The sequence below is a fragment of the Amphibalanus amphitrite genome, unplaced genomic scaffold, assembly GCF_019059575.1.
Source record: "Amphibalanus amphitrite isolate SeventyFive unplaced genomic scaffold, NRLGWU_Aamphi_draft 000087F_arrow, whole genome shotgun sequence".
Taxonomy (NCBI): domain Eukaryota; kingdom Metazoa; phylum Arthropoda; class Thecostraca; order Balanomorpha; family Balanidae; genus Amphibalanus; species Amphibalanus amphitrite.
In genome coordinates this window covers 864,761-884,869 of record NW_024881583.1, presented here as the reverse complement: position 1 = coordinate 884,869, position 20,109 = coordinate 864,761, and the positions used below count along the sequence as shown (strand labels likewise).

Sequence of the window (20,109 nt, the reverse complement as noted above, 5' to 3'; positions counted from 1 at the left end):
AGATATTCGCGAAAAACCTGAGGGGGCGGGGGGGGGGGAGGGCGTAAAACGCCACCCAGGACAGCGCGGGTCAAGGTGGGATGGTCACCTTAAAGGGACCCTCCTTAAAGGGACCCTCCCACCTTCAAAAAAGTTTATGAATTGGCATGAAAGTGATGTCGCTCGGTTCAAAAAGAGCGAAAACGAATATCTACCAAATTTCACCGAAAAATATTCACCGGTTTTCAAGATATTAGACTTTTACTTTTGTTTACTTTTTGGGATCTCCGCTGTTCCTAGCGACTTTATTTGGAAGCAATAGTTTGGCAGCTGAAAGTGCGGCACTTGTTGCGCGCAAAGCAGCATATACTACCGCGTGCTACAAAACGTTTTAGTCAAACATTTAAAAATCGTTAGATATCTGCGCTGACGTCACACATTCAGAGGGGTATTCCTATGCATTAGCCCCTCTGAATCAAAATGCTGCAATTTTGAAATTCAATATTTCCGATTTAAGGCATTTCTCGATGTTGTGAGTGCCGAAACCGGTAATTGTGAGCCAGGGACCCCATTTTGCCTATCTCAACTCAAATCTAATGTTAACCCTCGCCGGCACAGGCCATTTTGAGTCCTTCGACGGCACAAGGGGCGGGGGCTGGTACGACCCCCCCCCCCTCGCGTTTGGCCCCTGATCGAGCTAGAGCTTCGCGGAAAAAACGAGCGTGTTGCCCGTCACGAGAGGAAGCCGATGATACCCAATTTTAAGGTCCTAGGTCATCGGGTGACCTTCCAGGTCAGGTCAATGACCCGAAAACCGGGAAAATCGGGACCTGTTAGAAAGTCGTAAAGTGTGGCTGCTATGTGGTTTTCCGGGGTGCTGATCACGAATATCGTGTTAGTTTTGATCATAGATGATGTCTTTAAGCATTTAGACCAGGTCGGGTCAGGTCAGGTCACGTCAACCGGTAGGGGTTGTGACGGGTATTCGTAATACGTGTCAACCGCCTCGGACAGCTTCGTAACATGTTACGAAGGCACCAAAACTACTTCGTAAATGTTCAAATGGTTGCTAAATTCGAATTCAGCTCCAAAAACTAGCCTAGAAACATGTAAAACTCGAAAAAGTGAACCGAGGTCACCCGGGGTCACCAAAGGTCAATGACCTGACCTGACCTTCAGGTGACCTTGACACCCACCCTAATGCATGGGAGCAACATCAAATCACATGTTTGAACGTTTGAAACCACGAAAAGCTTGCAAACGCGCGGCTAATGCGAGCCGACATGCGCCGAACCGCGATTTCGGCCAAACATGGTCACAGAAAAGAGGTCACAGGTCAAAGGTCATTGGGTTCAGGGTCATGAAATTTTCAGGGTAGGTGTAAAATTGATCAATGCGAGGGTACTGAAAGTTTCGTCGCGATCGGCCGCTTTTTACGCGAGTTATTCGCGAAAAACCTTAGGGGGGTTGCATCAACCCCCCTGTGCCGGCGAGGGTTAAGGTGGGAAGGTCCCTTTGTTAACAGACGGGTTTTAGTCTCGCAAAACACTTCCATGGGCGTCCAATAGTAAAATCAGCTTGAAACAATCACATAAAATGTGTTATACTTAACAGTAATGGAAATAATTATGTCACGTCCAAACGCGTCTCGCCGCGGTATCTAATAATCTAATATGTAAGAAAGGTTGAAAATGCTCGCTGAAATCGAATAGTGTACGAAAATATGTGTGTAGGCATAAAAAAACAGTCGGAAAAAATAATAACAGTCGGAAAAATAATAAGCACAAACGAGACAAAAGAATCTTAAACGGTTCAGCGAGCGGAATTAAGACCATGAGCTCCACCACCGGGGGGAAGGGTACGGGGGACGTGTCCCCCCAATATTTTACATTTTTAACATGCACGGAAAGAATCGACTTCAAACAACCTTCGCCCCCCCCCCCAAAAAAAACATCGGGTCGTGACGGAGTTCTTGTTTAAAGAAGTAAAAAGGGTCAAATGAACGTTCTTTTAGGATAAGGACAACATTATCCCACAAACATGTTTTTTTAATGTAAATATAACATAACTCACCTCTTCTTTCTCAAACTATGCCGGGTAGGTATCCCTCAGTTTCTCGATCGATCTGCTCCGCCGTTCACGGTTGGCACCGACCTCCTGACGCCGGCGGGGAATGTCTGCTGGTCCATCATTTCACCTCCCTGTTCTCCGCGGCGCGTGCGATTGATAAAAGCTTCATCGACAATCACCGAGCTCTTCACAGATAACTTACCCGTCCCATCCTTCGCTGCACGCCTTCCCCGCTCCTGCACTCTCCTGCACAATTTCACAATAGCCTCAACAATTCAACGTGAACTACGCGAGTCACCCGCGCCACAACGGACTGAAGCGCGCGCCGCGGTTTTCGAACGCAACGGCTATAATACTCATCACGCGAACTCACGCATCACGCAGGAAACTCACCCTGCCGCGCATGCGCGCATCTTCAAGCCGGGGGTACCTCACGCACAACTGCACGTGAATTCGTGAGAACTCATGTATTGCGCAGAGTGCTGTTCGGCTCCGCGCAAAATATTTTGCAGCGTGTGACGGCACACTTGGATGACGTCAGCCACTGGCTCCGCCCACTCTCCGCCGGGCCGCCAGAGCCGAGGGCCGCGGCGGCCGCGGCAGTCATTATTCGACGCGTGACGAACCGTGGCGCGGATGGACTGGTGGTTTTCGTTCAAAAACTGAATAAAATGCGTTCAAATGTGGTTAATAGCAATGTGCCACTGAAAAAAGTGATAATGATACCAAAAAAACAGCATTCGAACCGCTTACAGGACTATAATAGGACGGTAAACTTTAATTCGCACCACTTTCGCCTCCTGCAGCTACTATTTTCTTGTTGCGCAAAACTGAAAGATTTTGCGCTTGCCGACGTCACACATGTGACGTCATACGCCGAAGGGCGGAGCCTGGCACCCGAGAGACCCCTACTGCGCATGCGTGGTGCAAAATTTTGCAGTAGGATGCGCTGCCCGAACAGGGCTCAGGAAACTAGATTTGCCCAAGCAAAACTCATTTCCGACTCAGTTCGAATTCGCGAAACTACTATGCATTTCAGACCCCATGAGACCCTAATTTTTGGCGATAATTTGTTCAATATTTGTCCAATTTGCTTCAAATTTTCACAATGCACATTTCAGCTCAAGCGCCAATTTTCGCCAATATGGTCTCTTAACAAAATATCAAATTTTAGGGTACTTGTCGTTGCCTCGTAATGTTAAAATCGGCTCCGTAAATCCGTCAGTGGAGTAGAGGCTATCCGTGCGTAGGTGTGACGTCACAAACACGTGACCATTAAGCTCCGCCCTCCCGGCGGACGGGGTAGTGACCTTGGCCGGTCAGTCGACTGCGTGGAGCGGGCGGGGCAGTAGCTGTCGCACCGGGGCGGCTCGCATGGACCGTAGCTGCCGTGCAGTTGTCGTTGCAGCCGTAATTTCATCGAATGAGCTAAATAGCGCGCATAAGTAACGCACCAGCTGAAGCCCTCGACTAATTGTATCTATCACAAATGTACGTACACCTTGTTCAGTCACAAAAAATATATATTTCCACACAAGATTCGGGGCTTGTAAAAAACGCGCATAAAAGACGCTGTTGATTTCAAATGATTGCGTAAGATTATGTAACGCGTCAGACTACGTCAAAATTGCAAAACAGAATCACCATTAACATGATGCAATTTATGTGTTTGATATATGAAATTTGATTAGGAATGTATGCCGGCGTGATCGATTTATATCATCCCGGTGCAACTAAGCATTGAACACCTTCAGGACTAATCCATTTGATCACCGACTTAGGTTGAGGAGGTCGCCAAACTAACTTTGCCCCCAGAGCTTGTGTGTTGAAATGCAAACATGAAAAGTAAAAGCCTAGAGATAGTTTCCTCACCATTGAGGACATACCTACTGTTACTTAAGTTTTACAAAAAAGATACGAGCTTATTGATGACCGTTCTCGTGTAGTGCCCAACGTCCGCCTGCCACATTGCTGTTTCTTTTTGTGCACGTCTTAACAATATAACACACACGACACCGCGATAAAGGCCATTTCTACCATACGACACATTACGCTTCTGCCCCACCCGGCGCCCCGCACCGCCTCACGAATCACGAATACGGTCGTTTCGCTGGAGCGATGCCCCAGGCAATCGGCGGTGCCCGAGACTCTTCATCCTACTTTGTTGCTTTCTGCGCCTTCCTCAGAAACATTTATTGGCACTGCCAAATATATCAATATTTTTGGGTTAAGCACATGGGCTTACACATGATCTTATAGGTAATCGGGTAGTGACTTGACCCAACCTGACGATGAGATAGGTGCAACTCCGGCTTAAATAAATGTTCAGAGTCCAAGAGTCTATCCATCTTTCCTTCTACGGCCGGTTCCGTTCCAATAGATCCTACCTTGATTCTGATCATTCTGAATATTCTGAGCTGGTTCGACGTTTAAATACCAAAATAAGTGAAGAGGATACCAAATGCCCTCAAAATTTTTTTGGCTTTCGTCCCGAAACAACTTTGCCAGCTCACTTGTCTCCAGTATGTGGTCTCGCTCCGACCTCTCCGCGGTGCTGACACCGACTGAAGCGGCATAGACCCATCCCGGTCACGGCCAGTGGGCGGAGTTTAGTTGGGCCCGGCGCAACGTGATTGGCCAGCGCTCCTATCCAATCCGGTGCGGTAGCGAGCGAGCCTCTATCCGGGTGCAAAAACTGATTAACATTACGAGCCAACGACAAGTGCTCTAAATTTTGATATTTTGTTAAGAGACCATATTGACAAAAATTGGCGCTTGAGCTGAAATATCGTTTGCCAAAATTTCAAGCTAATTGGACAAAAATTGAAGAAATTATCGCCGAAAAGTAGGGTCTCATGGGGTCTGAAATGCATAGTAGGCACTCAGAACTCACGCATAACGAAGTCACCCTGATGATGTGAGTTAGATCAGCCAATAAGTGAGCACCACTATCGTATTCACTGAGTTTCTTCATGAGTTATTACTGAGTAATGCCTGGCCTGAGTAATTTTTTTTTTCAGTGTATGGCCTTAAAGGAAACAGTCCACTTTCCTAAAATCAGTATTTTGCTATTGATTTATGATTTTTTATGCTCAAAATAATCATGAAATAAAATAAAACCTTTTTGTAAAAACAATTATTTTCTTTATTTTAATATAGGGCGAACTATATTCTATGTAAAATAATGTTTGACGCGGAAGCTTATTACGCATTGACCAATCATATTGCGTAGCTCAAACCTACGAATACTGCATTGGCTGTAAGCAGCACGCTGATTGGCTGACGATGACGTGGCTGCATTCCTGTGCAAGGCACGCATTCCTCTACAAGGCACTCTTTTCGGAACGAGAAATGGAATTTCTTCGTCTAGGGTGATCGTTGAGCCGTAAAAGCTCCTGATTTGTGCTAGTCTCAGCTCAAGCTACGAAACTGCTATTCCAGCTCAAAACCCCATGTTAAAAGTGAACTATTTCCTTTAAGAAGCACTGGTTTGGGCCTTTGGAACTTCATTCAGGGGTGCCGGTTGAACTCAGAGGTGGCAGTGCGAGGCCCTCAGCTGGGCACCGGTTTGGGGCTTTCACAGCCACCGGTGAGGGCCCTCGCAGGCGCCGTTGTGGGGGCCTTCAACCATTGGTTTAGGGGGTCATCACAGGCGTGTGTGGAACCCTTAGAGCTGCTGGTCCCTGATAGGCCGGTAAGGGCCCTCAGAGGCCGGCAATGGGCCCTGAGAGGCCGGCAAGGGGCCCTCAAATGCCGACAAGGAACAATAAAAAGCCAGTGTGTGGCTCTTATGGAGAGAAGTGTGGCTATTCGGAGCACATAAGGTGTTCTTTCGAGCCCTGTGGGGCCCTTCTGAGTCGAAAATGCCAGCGTGGACCCTCAGCCGCCAATTGGCGTCACAGGGCCCCTCGGGCCCCCTGATCCGATGGGGGCACGTGCCCCCTGCCCCCCTCCGGGTACAGATAGGGAATGCAATCGGCGGTGCGGGACACAACAATTGCAATCGTTCCTTCTCCCGTCGCGAGGTCGCTCATCCGACCCATATCCCAAGATTGTCAACCCTGGGGCTCGGGTCGGCAATGTATCGGCAAGGAAATCAGCTTTAGGTGGGTTAAAAAGTTATTAAGAGTCATTAGTTGTTACGTTCATTAATAACAACGATAAAGTGCCAAATGTACCCGACGTACCGCTTGGAGCCGGGCGCCGCGCGGTCTCCACCAGTGACGTCACGCTAATGCTTAGCGACCGGTCCATTGGAAATTGCGGGATGATTCTACCTCTCTTATACGGCCTTGGTCGCACATCCCGATTTATGCGACCTCGTGCTGCATAAAAATTACGATAAACCGACTGATGCATATACACAGCCTGCCTCGAAGGCTTATCAGGATCAGAAAGAGTGAAGCGCATACGCTGCCATTTGGTGACATATAGCGACATCTGTGTCGAGTATGTGAACCGTAGGTTGTCACAGTCTCCGCTAGAGTGTCTCACCATCGCGTTGAACTTGAGCGCATAAAAACAAAGAAAATTATTGGCGTTTTTTATGTCTTAGGGATGTGTCAGCGAAGAAATGATTTGATTTACACTCACGCTTTGCTCACTTTCCAACTCCTGCAACTCCGGCGTGTTCAATGAGTAGCCGCTGCCTGTCGATTTGGTGTGATTTAGGGAAAAGTCTTCATATTTTCTCTTGTTTCCCAGGATTTAGAGACTCTCGTATGACAAAAATATTTTGTGAACGGAAATCAAGCAACAGCTGACTACGATTGCCGCAGTTGCGGCCATGATTGCGGTGGGAGGCGTCGGTTGTCTTCGTTTAGGAAGGATAAATGATCATTTGACGTAGTAGGAATCTGATTCAAGATGTCAAGATGTAAAATTTCTACAAAGTTTATCCCGGCCACATGCGCCTGGTCGATGCTGCTAGGATGTACCGGAATATATTTTTATTACCCGTAAGTGACTCGTCTGTACCGCGTCATAATTGCATTGTTTGGGTATATTGTAATTAGATAATTCTAATTTTTGCATTTAGACGGTTTAAATGTAACGTAAGGATCCAGTTATATCTTGCATATAAAGCAGGCTAGGATAAGCCTGTCCTCTAATAATATTATCAACTGGACCAATACCTAGTTGTGCGACACCTGAACGTGAAATATCCAGTCATCTTAAATGGATTAATTGTTTTTATATTCAATTTTGACAGAATCAGCATGCCAACTCAATTTAAATTGTTGAAAATTAAGGGCATGCTTACTGATAAGAGTGTGGAAAATAGTTATTATTTTTTGTCATTCCGTTTTTTTTTTTTTTTGTTGAGCCAAGTAGCGAAAAGGATGCCACCAAAGTCATGCCCAGTGGTTTTACATGCTGATAGCCAATGAATAAGCATACCAATGTTGTCTTTCAGGTGTTTATGGCTGTTCGACAAGCTCCAGACATGGGGCTTCCTCGTACCCCTCTGCCAGGGGATCCTCACATTGTTTGTGATAGCCAACTTCTCATTGGCAACTTTTATGAACCCAGGGATAATCCCCAGAGGTAAGCCTGTTTTACTTCTGCTATTAGCTTTGTAAGCATCAAACTCTTTTTGTTTTTATGGGATAGCAGTTATCCTTCATCATAAAATCAGATTGGAAAATTTCTCACCAAACAGGGAGATAAGAGTGGAAAATTGCCAGCCAGATAAGGCCTAAAGAGATTGGAAAGAAGGATCTATAGTATATGTACAATTAACATTTCTATGCATGTGTGGTAGAATGTATTATGGAAAATGACAATCAACTCAAATGCTTTTTCTTGGTAAAATTAGAAGTGGAAAATTGATCTTGAAAGTTTGAGGTGATAAGGAAAAATACTTTTCATTTGCATGTCATTTCCAACCCAAATTGACAAATTCTGTGACATTGTTCTAGGTAGGCATGCAATTGCTTGGATATTTATAAGAAAAAGAAGCACATCTGGTTTTCATTTTTTTATGTCTTTTTGTTAAGGCCATTGCTTGCTGCAGCTAGACATGATAAAAAAGAATAAAAGCCCATCTCTGAAAAGTATAAAGAGCAATTAATATGAAGTGGAACAGCAGCTGTTATTCGAGCAGTTTCACCAGTGATACCAGGGATTATTCACCAGGGATATTCTCTCAGCCAGCATGTAACGTGTCCGACATTCAATTCCGGTTCCCTGTTGGACCTGGTGATTACCAATGCAGGCTGTGTTGTGTCTCGGTCCGGAGTGTACCACTGCCATTTTAGCCCGCATCGCTTTGTACGTTTTGATTTATCCGTCCCCCGACCACGCCACAAACCCATTTTAACCCAAAGTAGGTCCTTGCGTAATGTCGATGTACCATCACTGCATTTCGATTTGGCCTCAGCCGACTGGCAGTCTGTTTTTGCGTCCCGAACCGTGTCCGATCAGTGGCGGAGTTTTGTGAGAGTGTTTACCCCTATTTTGGACGCCCATGCGCCTACTCGGACCGTTAAGATCCGGAACCCGTCTGCCCCACCTGTTACCGCCGCGACCAGGGATCTGATGCGCCGCCGGCGGGCAGCGCTGCGGGCTGACGGACACGGGTCTGACGCGTACCGGGACGCCAACCGGGCCGTACGGGCCGCAATACGCAGTGACAGCCGAGCGGACATTGCCAACCGCATTCAGGAGCAGGGCCCTCACACACTGTGGCGCAATATCAGACAGCATGTAGCGGGAAAACAGCCATCACAGAGGACTGTGCCCCTGGTGTCCGCTGGTGATATGAACGCGTACTTTGTTAACGTTGGGCCGAAAGTCGCGCGCGAGGTGAGACTACAGGGGAGTGAACCGAGTATCCCCGGTAGGCTGCCGCGAGTGGGAGCGTGCGCCTTTGCCGTGTCTGCCATCGACCTCTGTACACTTAACAGCGTCATATTAAGCATGCCCGGAACCTCGGCCTGCGGGGTCGATGGCATATGTGTCCGAGTCATAAAAATGTGTCTACCTGTGATCAGCCACATACTGCTCCATTTGGTTAACTCGTGCCTTACTCGATGTGATATCCCTGCGGAGTGGAAACACTCCCTCGTCAATCCCATCCATAAATCCGGCGATCCTTCAAATCCCGTCAACTTCAGGCCCATATCCATCATCCCAGTTATATCCAAAATAGTTGAGCGAGTGGTGCAGCGACAACTGTACCACTACCTCACTATCAACCACCTCCTTTCCGACACCCAACACGGCTTCCGCACTCGCCATTCCACCGAAACGGCACTGGTCACCATTTCGGATCGCGTTCTCCTGGCTAACGATCAAAATCAAATTTCGCTCCTCTGCCTGCTGGATCTTAGTAAATGTTTCGATGTCATAGACCATTCTAAGCTTCTTCAAAAACTTCAGTTACACGGTGTGGACACTGCATGGTTTGAGGCGTACCTGCAGAACCACACACAGAGCGTCAGCTTCACTGATGTCTCTGGCAACAGGCAGACATCAACCGCGCTTCCGAACAACATGGGCGTTTTTCAAGGTTCGGCACTAGGTCCCCTCTTATACACCGTCTTTTCAAACGACCTCAGCCTGTTCGTGCCGGATGCGACCGTTGTCCAGTACGCGGACGACACCCAGGTCATGGTCTGCGGCAACAGGACAGCCCTGTCAGATCTGACTGAGCGCATGGAACAGGCCCTTTCCTCTCTTGACCTCTGGTTCCGCGCAAATTCTCTCAAGGTGAACCCCGACAAAACTCAGTTGATAGTTTTTGGCAGTAGACAAAATCTGCGGAACATCACACCTTTCGGCGTCAAATTCCGCGAGCGTACAATTCAGCCCGTCTTAGAAGTTAAAAATCTAGGGGTGGTCTTTGATCGCCACCTGTCCTGGGACGCCCATGTGCAAGAAATTACGCGCAAATGCTTCGGGATCCTCATTGGCCTGTCGCACATCCGTCACTATCTTCCGGTCGAGATCCTCCCCACCATCGTAGCTGCCCTGGTGCTTTCCCGCGTCCGCTACTGCCTCCCTGTGTACGGCAACGGCAGCCGAAAGAATCTAGACAAGATTCAAAAAGTGATTAACTTTGCTGCGCGTGTCGTATCAGGTCGAAGGAAGTTCAGCCGTTCAGCGGACGTCAGGGCGGCACTGGGGTGGCTCGATGCGGAGGACCTATTTAAATTTCATACGCTCGCATTACTCCACAAAATTTGCATGTATCACACACCAGTGTCGCTTTCATCCTCACTCCAAACAAACCGTGAGGCACGAGAACGGAGCACTCGACATGATGATGACCTACGTCTGCCACGTGTACGGACGGAGACTGGGAGGCGCCGGTTCTTGTACCGTGCACCGATGATGTACAATGCCCTCCCAGTGGAAATGCGCACGATGACAGTCGCCAATTTTAATCATGCTCTCAAGCGAGTTATTAGCACGAGGGAAACATAGGAATGCGTGTTTTACTACTAGTTACTGGCTGTCGTCGTTATTATTGACTTATTTTAGTTTTTCCCTTTTTATTATGCCCGTTTTAGTTTATGTGCATGTGGAAAGTGTGAATGTCTTTTTATATCACTGCATTTTACAACTTGACTGATGGCAAGGAATAGCCACTATGAGTGGATTTGCCTGAATAAAAATTGGTATTGGTATTGGTATTGATTGCTAGCCAGTGAGTCAATGTGACTGTCGTGCCCGGCTGACAGCCATGTCAGACGAGGACCGGGACGACGACTTCCGGATGCCGCTCTACAAGAACGTCGAGATCGGCGGCATCACGGTGCGCATGAAATGGTGCGCCACTTGTCAATTCTACCGGCCGCCGCGCTGCTCCCACTGCAGCGTCTGTAACCATTGCATAGAGGTGAGTCTCAGTCTGTAGCCATTGTGTGTGGGTGGATCTGCTCATATTGTGTCTGAAGTGAAGGTGTACTGAGTCCTGGCCCGAAAACGACGTATGCAATCACCAAAAAGTGTTAAGCCTCGACATCAGCTTTTTTTGTACAGCAATGGTGGATGCTGAGAGAGAAAATATGTATGTTTTATTTGACCAGTTGCAGAGGGCACCAGGGTGGGAGGAGAGATAATTTTGACGTTGAGTCGAGAGTCTCTGTGACCAGAATTTGTCCTGCTCGTATGATTTTTGCGCTGTATATATTGTCGATATCGGTGAGTACTGTGTGAACTTGGCCGACACTGTCCTTACGTCATTTTCCCGCCGCCATTCGACAGACGTTCGACCACCACTGCCCGTGGGTGAACAACTGTATCGGTCGGCGAAACTACCGGTTCTTCGTGCTGTTCCTGGTGTCGCTGAGCGTGCACATGGTCTCCATCTTCGGCCAGTGCCTGGTGTACGTGCTGCATCACCGGCACAGCCTCGGAGAGGTCGGAGTCATCGTCACGTATCCTTTCTGACGGACGGGACGGGAAGACCGGGGTTGGGAATGGGGATGGTAGCAAGGGAGAGGGAAGAGCATGGTGGGCGGGAGTGGAAAGTGAGAGGAAAGGGAAGGGTCCTGAAGGTGAGTGAGTGGGTCGGTACTGAATGAGAGAAAGAGGAGGAGATGAAGGGGCGTGAGGGGACGAAGGGATCGAAAGCGAGGAGTGGAAGGCTAAAAGGCACGAGAGAAGAACAGGCATTGAGGGATGGAGATACTGCGAGGGAGTACGGGACTGGACGATGAACAGCGACAGTTCATGCCGGGGTGACCAAGTCTGCAGACTGGCCCCGCCAGCCGACGGCAAGGGCACTGGGTTTGATGTCAAACTTGGAGCGTCGCGCTTTGATCAAATTACATGTGGCTGACGTCGCCCGGGCGCGGCCGAGCCGCGTCTGCGGATGATGAAGCCGTGGAGTTGCTCGGTCACTGCCCGGAAACGGTAATATCCGGTCACCTCGACCCTGGCGGTCGCGCTGGAGTTTCGGATCGGCAGGACAATGGCGGCGTCAACAGATTTTGTTTTCCTTTTTTGCTGCAAATGTAGCGCTAAATTCATGGAACTTTCGACTGAACAACTCATGTTTTATTGATCAGTGGTTAAAGTTAGCACGTGGTTAAGTGTTTTATTCCTCAATTAATTAATATATTTATGTGTTTTTGGTTCACATTACATCGTGGTAAGTGTTCTGAGAGGGTACTGGCGTGCCTTTATTTAGCCGTCTATCCGTTCAGTTTCCTTAACTTGTCTCGCGTATCTACGCTCAGTTTGGTGATTATGTGCGTGATCGGCGTGCTGCTGGTACCCGTGCTCGGCCTGGCCGGCTTCCACAGCATCCTCGTGTCGCGCGGCCGCACGACCAACGAGCAGGTGACGGGCAAGTTTCGCTCCGGCTTCAACCCGTTCTCGCGGGGCTGCTGCTCCAACTGCTGTCGCACGCTCTGGGCGCCGCTCTATCCCAAGTAAGTCACGCCCAGACACTTGGGCCGAGGAGGTTAAGTGTTAATTTATGATCCCTCATTATTGACGGACCTCATATTGAGGATCAATCGACCTTGTGTAAAATCTATGAAGCAAGTTAATCGACAGCTGTTTTTATTGACACTCGGATCAGTGTTTTGTAGTCTCATAAAGTGCAGACTGCCTGAGGTGCATCTCGCAGGCCCGGGACCGGAGTGGTATTTGGTATTTGTTGTTTTTATGTAAACTGAAAGTGAAAGGAAGGGACGAGAGAAGAATGCTTCTCAGATCAAGCTAAAGGCTCGCAAGAGTCGCGTGCTTTTTCACGCAACACGTATTACACAGCCGTGAAATCAATTGCACAGTTCTGGCCTTGCTTTCCGACTTCGTAATGTTATTTTTTAGCTCTGGCTCTAGTTAGGTGCAGGTTAAACATCTTTATGCTGGGTGACCCGGTACCCCACCTACCATGTATCTGTTTAAAACTTTGTCTTCTGGAACCACGCAACAGCAGTGCGGATTTTTCTGAAATTGGATCTTCTTTTTGATGTCCGACGTCTAGCGCATTACCAATCGCTCATGGCAGGGTCTTTCCAGCGTGTACGGGACATTTCGTTTACACATTTCAGCGGCGGTTGGGTCAGTTGCCTCATTTTGTTACATAATCGGGAAATGCCTTGATATCTGGCTTCCTTGTGATGCTATTCGATATGCCTGGAATCCAGGCATTAGATAAGTCAGCGGTGTTTTTATTTATGTCTCGAGGACATGCGCACTGCACATCCAGTGTTGATGACTTGAGGATGCTCCCGTTGGTGGCATGCTCGGACTTAAAACGTATCGTTCAAACTACAAGCATTGTCAATTCGCATCGCTTATAAATACTTCGTGCACTGTAATTTGCGCATTTCCGTATCGATGACGGCAGTCCGTGCTTTGGTGACGGTCGGGCGTGCCGCACGCTCCCGCTGTCGGCTCGGTGCCGCTAATTTTAGTACGTTTTCTGCTCGCCGCCGTATTGTCGCCGGCGCTGTTTGCCGTCGCCCTCGCCGTGCTTCGGCCGCCTGCGTCATGCGTGTCTGTCCGGCTGGGGACAGATCAATCGGTGCTGCGTTCGCGCCGAGCGCTGCCGTGCCGGCGGCGGCGCCCTCGAGCCGTTCGAGTACTCTCTCCGACGGCGGACCGAGGCGCCGACTCGCCCGCACCTGCATCAGTGCCGTTATATAAGTCTGCTGATGAGCGTGGGTCGCTCCTCGTCCACTCTCGTCAGCATCGCTTTTCGGCTCAATTTTATTGCAGTTCGGATATCCAGTCGTCATTGGCGCTTACCTTGCCGTTGGCAATGTATTGGCTTTGTTAATGCATCATATCAGTAATGCATTGGTCTGCCTCAGCCTCAGAATCTTCGCCCTTTCTTAACCACTCCCCTACCGCTTCCGCTTCCTGCTATTTCTACCTCTTCTTGTACCGCGACACTCGTACTTTGTTTTTGGTATAGTGTGTCACTGTGGCATCCGTACCCATCCAAACATCCTTGCTCATCTACGAGTCATTTACCAGTAGCGTTTGTCATCTCTGCGTTTATCCGCTGCTCTGCGTCCGTTCATTTGTCATCTGCAGGGGCCGTGGGCGTGTCGGGAGACGCCCACGCCCACGCCCGGCCGGCCGGAGCGGCGCGGCGGCGCCCGGTGCTGGAGTAATGACGGCCGCCCGCCCCCGTGGACAGGCGTGCCCGTCGCTAATGGGGTACTCAGAGCAGCGGGACTTACCTGCGCGGCGGGACGCGCCGGTATCTGTGCGGAATTGTCTCCAACGTCTCGACATTGGGCGTGTTGGTATTACCAATTCAGTGAACGCGCGTTGCGAGTGGCGCGGTCTCCTGAGCGTCGGGCCGCCGGTCGCTGCATTTGTTTCCGTGGCGACCATCCGTCTCCGTGTCCGCCATTAGGGCCGTGTAATGCCTATTAGGCGCCGCTGCGGTGCGCTCAGGGATTTCCATGGTCGGAGGAGGGACGGCGCTGACCCAGCGCCGACGGGCCGCGCTGCTCGCCCGCGGGGCTTCCGAGCGACCGCACCCCCCCCCCCCTCCCCGTCCACTCACCACGCCACTCGGACCTGAGAGGGGTGTCACACGGACCAGCGAGTGACAAACGGGGTCGGGCGGGGTGGGGTCAGGTGGGTGGTGTTGTGGACTCTTGCGCCAAGGTGACTGGTATTTGATACAAATGCGTGAATACTGGGGAGTATTATTTGATGATTATCAGACCTTGCTTGGTGTAATAAAAGACTGACGTTGGGAATGTTGGCTTTATTATCATTTCTTTTGTCGGAAAGTGGTGTGTGGCTCCCACAATTATTTCGGTCATATTGGCTCCCACGGCGCCCGTCCATGCGTTCCTGTTGAACTGCTCAGTGGTTGGCGATCCGCGTCCGTCAGCTGGGTGCTCACTGTGGCTTCAGGTCCGTTCAGGTTCAGGTCCGTCCCAGCCAATGCGCCGTGAGCCCCAGCGGATACGGAGGCTCGCATGCATTACTGAATATCAAGCATCTTACCACTTAAGTCGAATTTGAGTTGTTTGAAATCTTTGAAGAAAGGATCGAATATCATTTTCACAAGGGAATGGCACATTCCATTGACAGGAATATTCTTGTACATATTTCATGGGATTTATGCATTTGGCAATTCACACTGACACAGCCAACAAGATATGATGGGTCGTGTTGAGCAGCACCACTTCTTTTCCCCCCATCTGTACCGTAACCACCAGCGCCCCTGGCCGGCTGTGCCGCGCCGCCGCCGCTGCTCCATCCGGACCGGTACGTGCCGGTCGCGCCTCCCGCCGCGCGCGTGCTCCTGGCTATTTCGGCGGACGCCCCGGCGCGGCGGGCCATTCCGGTCAGAGTGGGCGGCCGGGCACGCCGGGCCGGGCAGCGGCAGAGGCAATGAGCCCACACGGCGCCCGCTGCTGGGTCATAGCGCTGGGGTTGACTGTGAGGCGGCCTACGCAACCGCTGATGGTCTGTGAGGGATGATTCACGCCGCAAAGGTTCGCGCTGTGAACGGGTTATCAAGACGCACGGTAGCAACATGTATCATTCCTGCGTCGCAGTTTTGATTAATGTAGCTTACGTGGTGTATTTCTCCGCAATGTGTCCGTCACGTCCTGCCTGCTGACGTGCTGGGATCATGACCATGCATGGCTCAATCCCAGGGCGACTTCAAGCTCGTCCCATGTCCCACAGGCCATAGCTCCATTGTGGTGGCGGCCTCGTCCGCCCATTCCCGGCCAGCGTCGGCGGTTGGAGCACGGGAAGCGGTGGGGATGAAGGGTTGCAATGAGTCCCGCTGACATGGACCGCTCCCCTCCCCGGTCGCACCCCCCGGACTTGTGCTGTCCCCGGCAGATGTAACGTCACGCTGCTGGCGGCACCGATACCACGAGCCCGATAACGTTATTTACAGTGAATGATGTCATACTTCATGCTGTTTCACATGACGTGCGCTGTTGGAACCTTGCTGTCAGTGCATTTCCTCTGTACAAGCCGTATATCCGCAACACGTGTCTATTGCGATTAGACGTGTGGGCGACGGATGTTTGGAGGCTGTCGACTGTGACCCGACGTGACCGCGTCCCCATGATCTGACACAACCCCGCCTCCGTGTGACCCGACCTGACCCCGCCTCCCGTGTCGCCCACAGCGTTAATCGTTTGGCCAAGGAGGCGCGACGGAAGCGGCACCCGTACAGCCTGCCGGCGTCACCGCACGTGGCTCCACCTATCACCAGCGAGCACCAGGTCAAACTGTATATTGACAACGGGAACGGCGTGCGCAGCAAGGGCGGCAGCGCCATGTATACCCAGGTAGGTGGGCGGACGGCGGTCCCTGAACGGCGTACGGGAGGGACAGGACGGTGGAGGTCAGACTCGCTACACATTAGCAGCCACTAACGTGTAATTAACGCTAGACGTACCGGACCCTGGCTCCCTTTTCCGCGCTGTGACACTAGCCGCGCTTGTTTTCGTTACACGTAGAGTGTGTGTCTTAGGTGCAGTGAGACTGTTATATGCTGAATGGACTTTTATCAGTCGTTCACGATAAGCCAATCTCTAGTGCTGATGCAAAATTCCTTATGGTTTTTAATGCGGTATTATTCTGTTGACGGCTCAGTCCGGCTGGCTGGCATCTCCAGTTGATGTGGTACTCTAATTAAAATGCGTTAATAACATATCATTCACCTCGAGCTCTTTTCATCAATTAATGCCAGGTTACAGTTTTGGAGACGGTTCAAATTATGGGTTATTGGGGAGCCATACTTTGAATGGTGGCAGCTGTGGCGGCGCATGTTGCCTGGACGTTTGCATTTAGTTCCGTTTCTGCACGGTTCATGGTGTGCTGTTCGGTATAACATACACTGAAACAATGCAAGAGTTCTGTTTACATGTTCGGCTATGTTGCATGCATGCGGCAGCATATATAAGGTACGATACAATACGTGAGGTTTTAGTGTTGTTTTGGCTCTTTCGCTGGTAATGGCTCCTTCCGCATGCTCCCAATTACTAATGTATATGGTGGCCTTTTCTTCCTTGTTGCTTTTGAAATTTATAAATTTATCTGCTTATCTAAAATGAAGGATGCAGATGTATCCCATTAGAGCACTACTTTTTGTATAAACGTAATAATGATGAATGATCTCCCGTCAATGCAAGCCCGTGCGCTTTGTTTGAGACCCTGTAGAGTGTAGGTGAAAAAGCCTGCAATATACGGTCAATGAGAGAGTGTAGCTGGAGTTGCGCGTTCTTTTGATGCCCGACACCTCCTTCATTGGCTAATCATTTAATATATTTTCTCCTATGGCGTACGTTTGGTGACCGCGTTTTGTTCTATAGGAACTAGCGAAAAAGATGAGTCACTGCACCTTGATGCAAGGCTATACTTTGATGCAACATTCTTTCTGTCGGGTACGAAAGTCATCAATGGGTGCTGTAAAATATACAGTCGTAGCAAGTATAGGTCTACTTGTCTATCGTAATATAAATCGATTCTAATTAAAATGAATGGGGAGTTAACCTTAAATCCCAAATTTATTATTTTTTCTTGTCACCAAACCACCCTGTAACCGACTCATGGGCGGTAACATTACCGGGATAGTTTACACTAGTCTTTTGGTTATATAACTACTACGCATAAGGTGACTCGATCTTGACGATGCGAAGTTTTTTATTGCTCCGTGGCACTTGCTTCGCCATGTATGGTACAATGTTTTCTTTCCTTGGCTTACCGCAGCGACTTGATGTCCCATACTTTTCTAATACGGTTGTATTTGATCGTTGTTTGTGGCTTTTAACATCGACCAGTCTAACTTCTTGCCGGACATTCTCTGCTTAACTCATTTTTAATCAATAATACTGATCAACATGAACATTACGTGGAAGGCATGTTTGGCCCTATGTAATCTGGTTTTGCCTGCTGTATGAATGCCTAGTGATTTTTCATAAACTGTCAGCATTTTCAGAGTGACAGTTCGCCTTTATTATTTTTGGTCGGTCCTCGTTGAGTTTTACCTTGCTTCCTTGCAGATGACCCCCGTTACGCGCGTGCCTGAAGTAGACAGTTCACCAATATGGAGGCAATCCACCGTTTAGTCAACTGCGCTTCTTGTCTTTATTTTCTTGTCTTTACTCTAGGTAAGTTGTATGCCTTCGTCGCCCTCTTACTAATGCATTACCTACTAATACCCGATTCGGTTGGGCCTGCTCTTTCCCTTATTGCATCTAACTGGTGGCTCTTCCCTTGCTGCTTTCGTATGATAGCGTTGAATCTTCCATGAGATTGTTTTCAGTTTATACGTTCTTTATTTTGCATTGGGTGTTGGCTACAATTGATGGTTTTCTTTGCATGGATCTCTATCGGTACCTCTCTATAACACATTATCGGATACGATGGCTTAACTCTGGCTGTACCCATAAGAAAAACACTTGGATTCGGCACCCACTCTGTTAAATAACGTTTGGTCAGTGTTCAAATTGACGCTGCCCTGCATCGTTCGCTGTTGATGAGGACACTACTAGGCCGATCTCGCCGATAAGTCGGTCGCTGATTGGCCAGTGCCACCGGTCTGCGGCCTCTGATTGGCTGTGCTGTGGCTGCGCCAGGTGACCAGCTGCGGCGAGGGCTCGGACGCGGAGCTGGACGTGGGCATGTCACAGTCGCGCGACTGCGAGGCGTCGCCGCCGGTGCCCCGCAGCGGCTCGAAGACCAACTTTTTCGCCCAGCGGCCGTCGGCCGGCACGCCGGGCACGCCCGCCGGCGAGTGTTCGCCGTACAAACAGTACTCCGGCCGCGCCACGCCGCAGACCCGACCCGCCAGGTCAGTGTGTTACAGACCCGGCCCGCCAGGTCAGTGTGTCACAGACCAGACCCGACCCGCCAGGTCAGTGTGTCACAGACCCGACCCGACCCTCCAGATCAGTGTGGCTATACGGCAGACCCGACCCGCCAGGTCAGTGTGTCACAGACCCGACCCGACCCTCCAGATCAGTGTGGCTATACGGCAGACCCGACCCGCCAGGTCAGTGTGTCACAGACCCGACCCGACCCTCCAGATCAGTGTGGCTATACGGCAGACCCGACCCGCCAGGTCAGTGTGTCACAGACCCAACCCGACCCTCCAGGTCAGTCCACGCCGCTCACGATCCGTGACTGGTCGATGTATGTCTTTCTGACCGATACCGCATAACGGTTGGATATCTGTTTTCAGGATTGATATCTTTGGGATGTTTCAGGTTTACAACTTTCAGATGTTGTATTGATTCGTTGTAGGCTGTTGTTTATGCACAGCTTGTTGCGCTGAGTAATCCTTCTTATGTTATTGCTCTAGCAAAGACCAGACTAGCCGCAGGTCTGCCACCCTGGCTGACTGTCGCGCACGGTTGCAGGGAGGGCCGCAAGTCGCGCAGTCAGACGCCGGAGTCGGTGTACTCGCCGGAGGGAGCGCCTGGCTCGCCGCCGGGCCGCCGGCCGACGGCCACCAGTCCCCCGCTGAGCCCGGTCAGTCGCGGCCGCCAGCCGGCGCTCTACTCGAGCCCGGCGCGCCGCTCTCAGCCGGGCACACCGACGGCGCCTCGCAGGCCCGACTACATCCAGGTGAGGTCGCACGGCCACCACCCGCCGCCGCTGCCGGCGGGCGCGGCCGGGCCGGGCCGCTACCCACAGTCGGCCAGTTACGGCGGGCTGGCGGCGGCCGCCGAGCAGCGGCTCCACGGTCCGGTGGCGGTGTACAGCGGCGCGCGGCGCACCACCGCCAGCGGCCTGCCGCAGCCCGAGTACGGCGCCGCCGCCCTCTACGAGTCGTGGCCGAGCTACGGCGGCGGCCACCCGGCGCCGTTCGGGCCCCAGTCGCCGCCGGGCGCCCGCAGGAAGCCGCCCGTCGGCTACGAGCCGCCGCCGCCGCCGCCCGGCAGGTACGGCTACCGCCCGCCGCCAGCCGGCGCCAGGGACCACGGCGGGGGCGGCCATCTGCCGCCGCTGCCGGCTATGGCCGACCGGGCGCCCGCCTACCGACCGCCGCCGGCCGGTGATCTGGACCGCGGCGGCTACAGGGCGCCGCCGCGCGGCCGGGCGCCGCCGCCGCACCCTGCCGACCACTACGACTCCAGCTATGAGATATCGGTGTAG

General features: G+C 51.0%; 1 protein-coding gene across 1 annotated transcript; it reads left to right on the top strand.

Annotated features, from left to right (window-relative positions):
- The first annotated feature begins 6,818 nt into the window (after window positions 1-6,818).
- On the top strand, window positions 6,819-20,109 carry LOC122379894 (palmitoyltransferase ZDHHC8-like). Its single transcript, XM_043362473.1, has 9 exons — window positions 6,819-7,007; window positions 7,466-7,596; window positions 10,737-10,894; window positions 11,263-11,435; window positions 12,240-12,434; window positions 16,133-16,295; window positions 18,588-18,802; window positions 19,371-19,895; window positions 20,034-20,109. The coding sequence occupies exons 1-9, from the start codon at window positions 6,916-6,918 to the stop codon at window positions 20,107-20,109; spliced, it is 1,728 nt and encodes a 575-aa protein (XP_043218408.1). The 5' UTR covers window positions 6,819-6,915.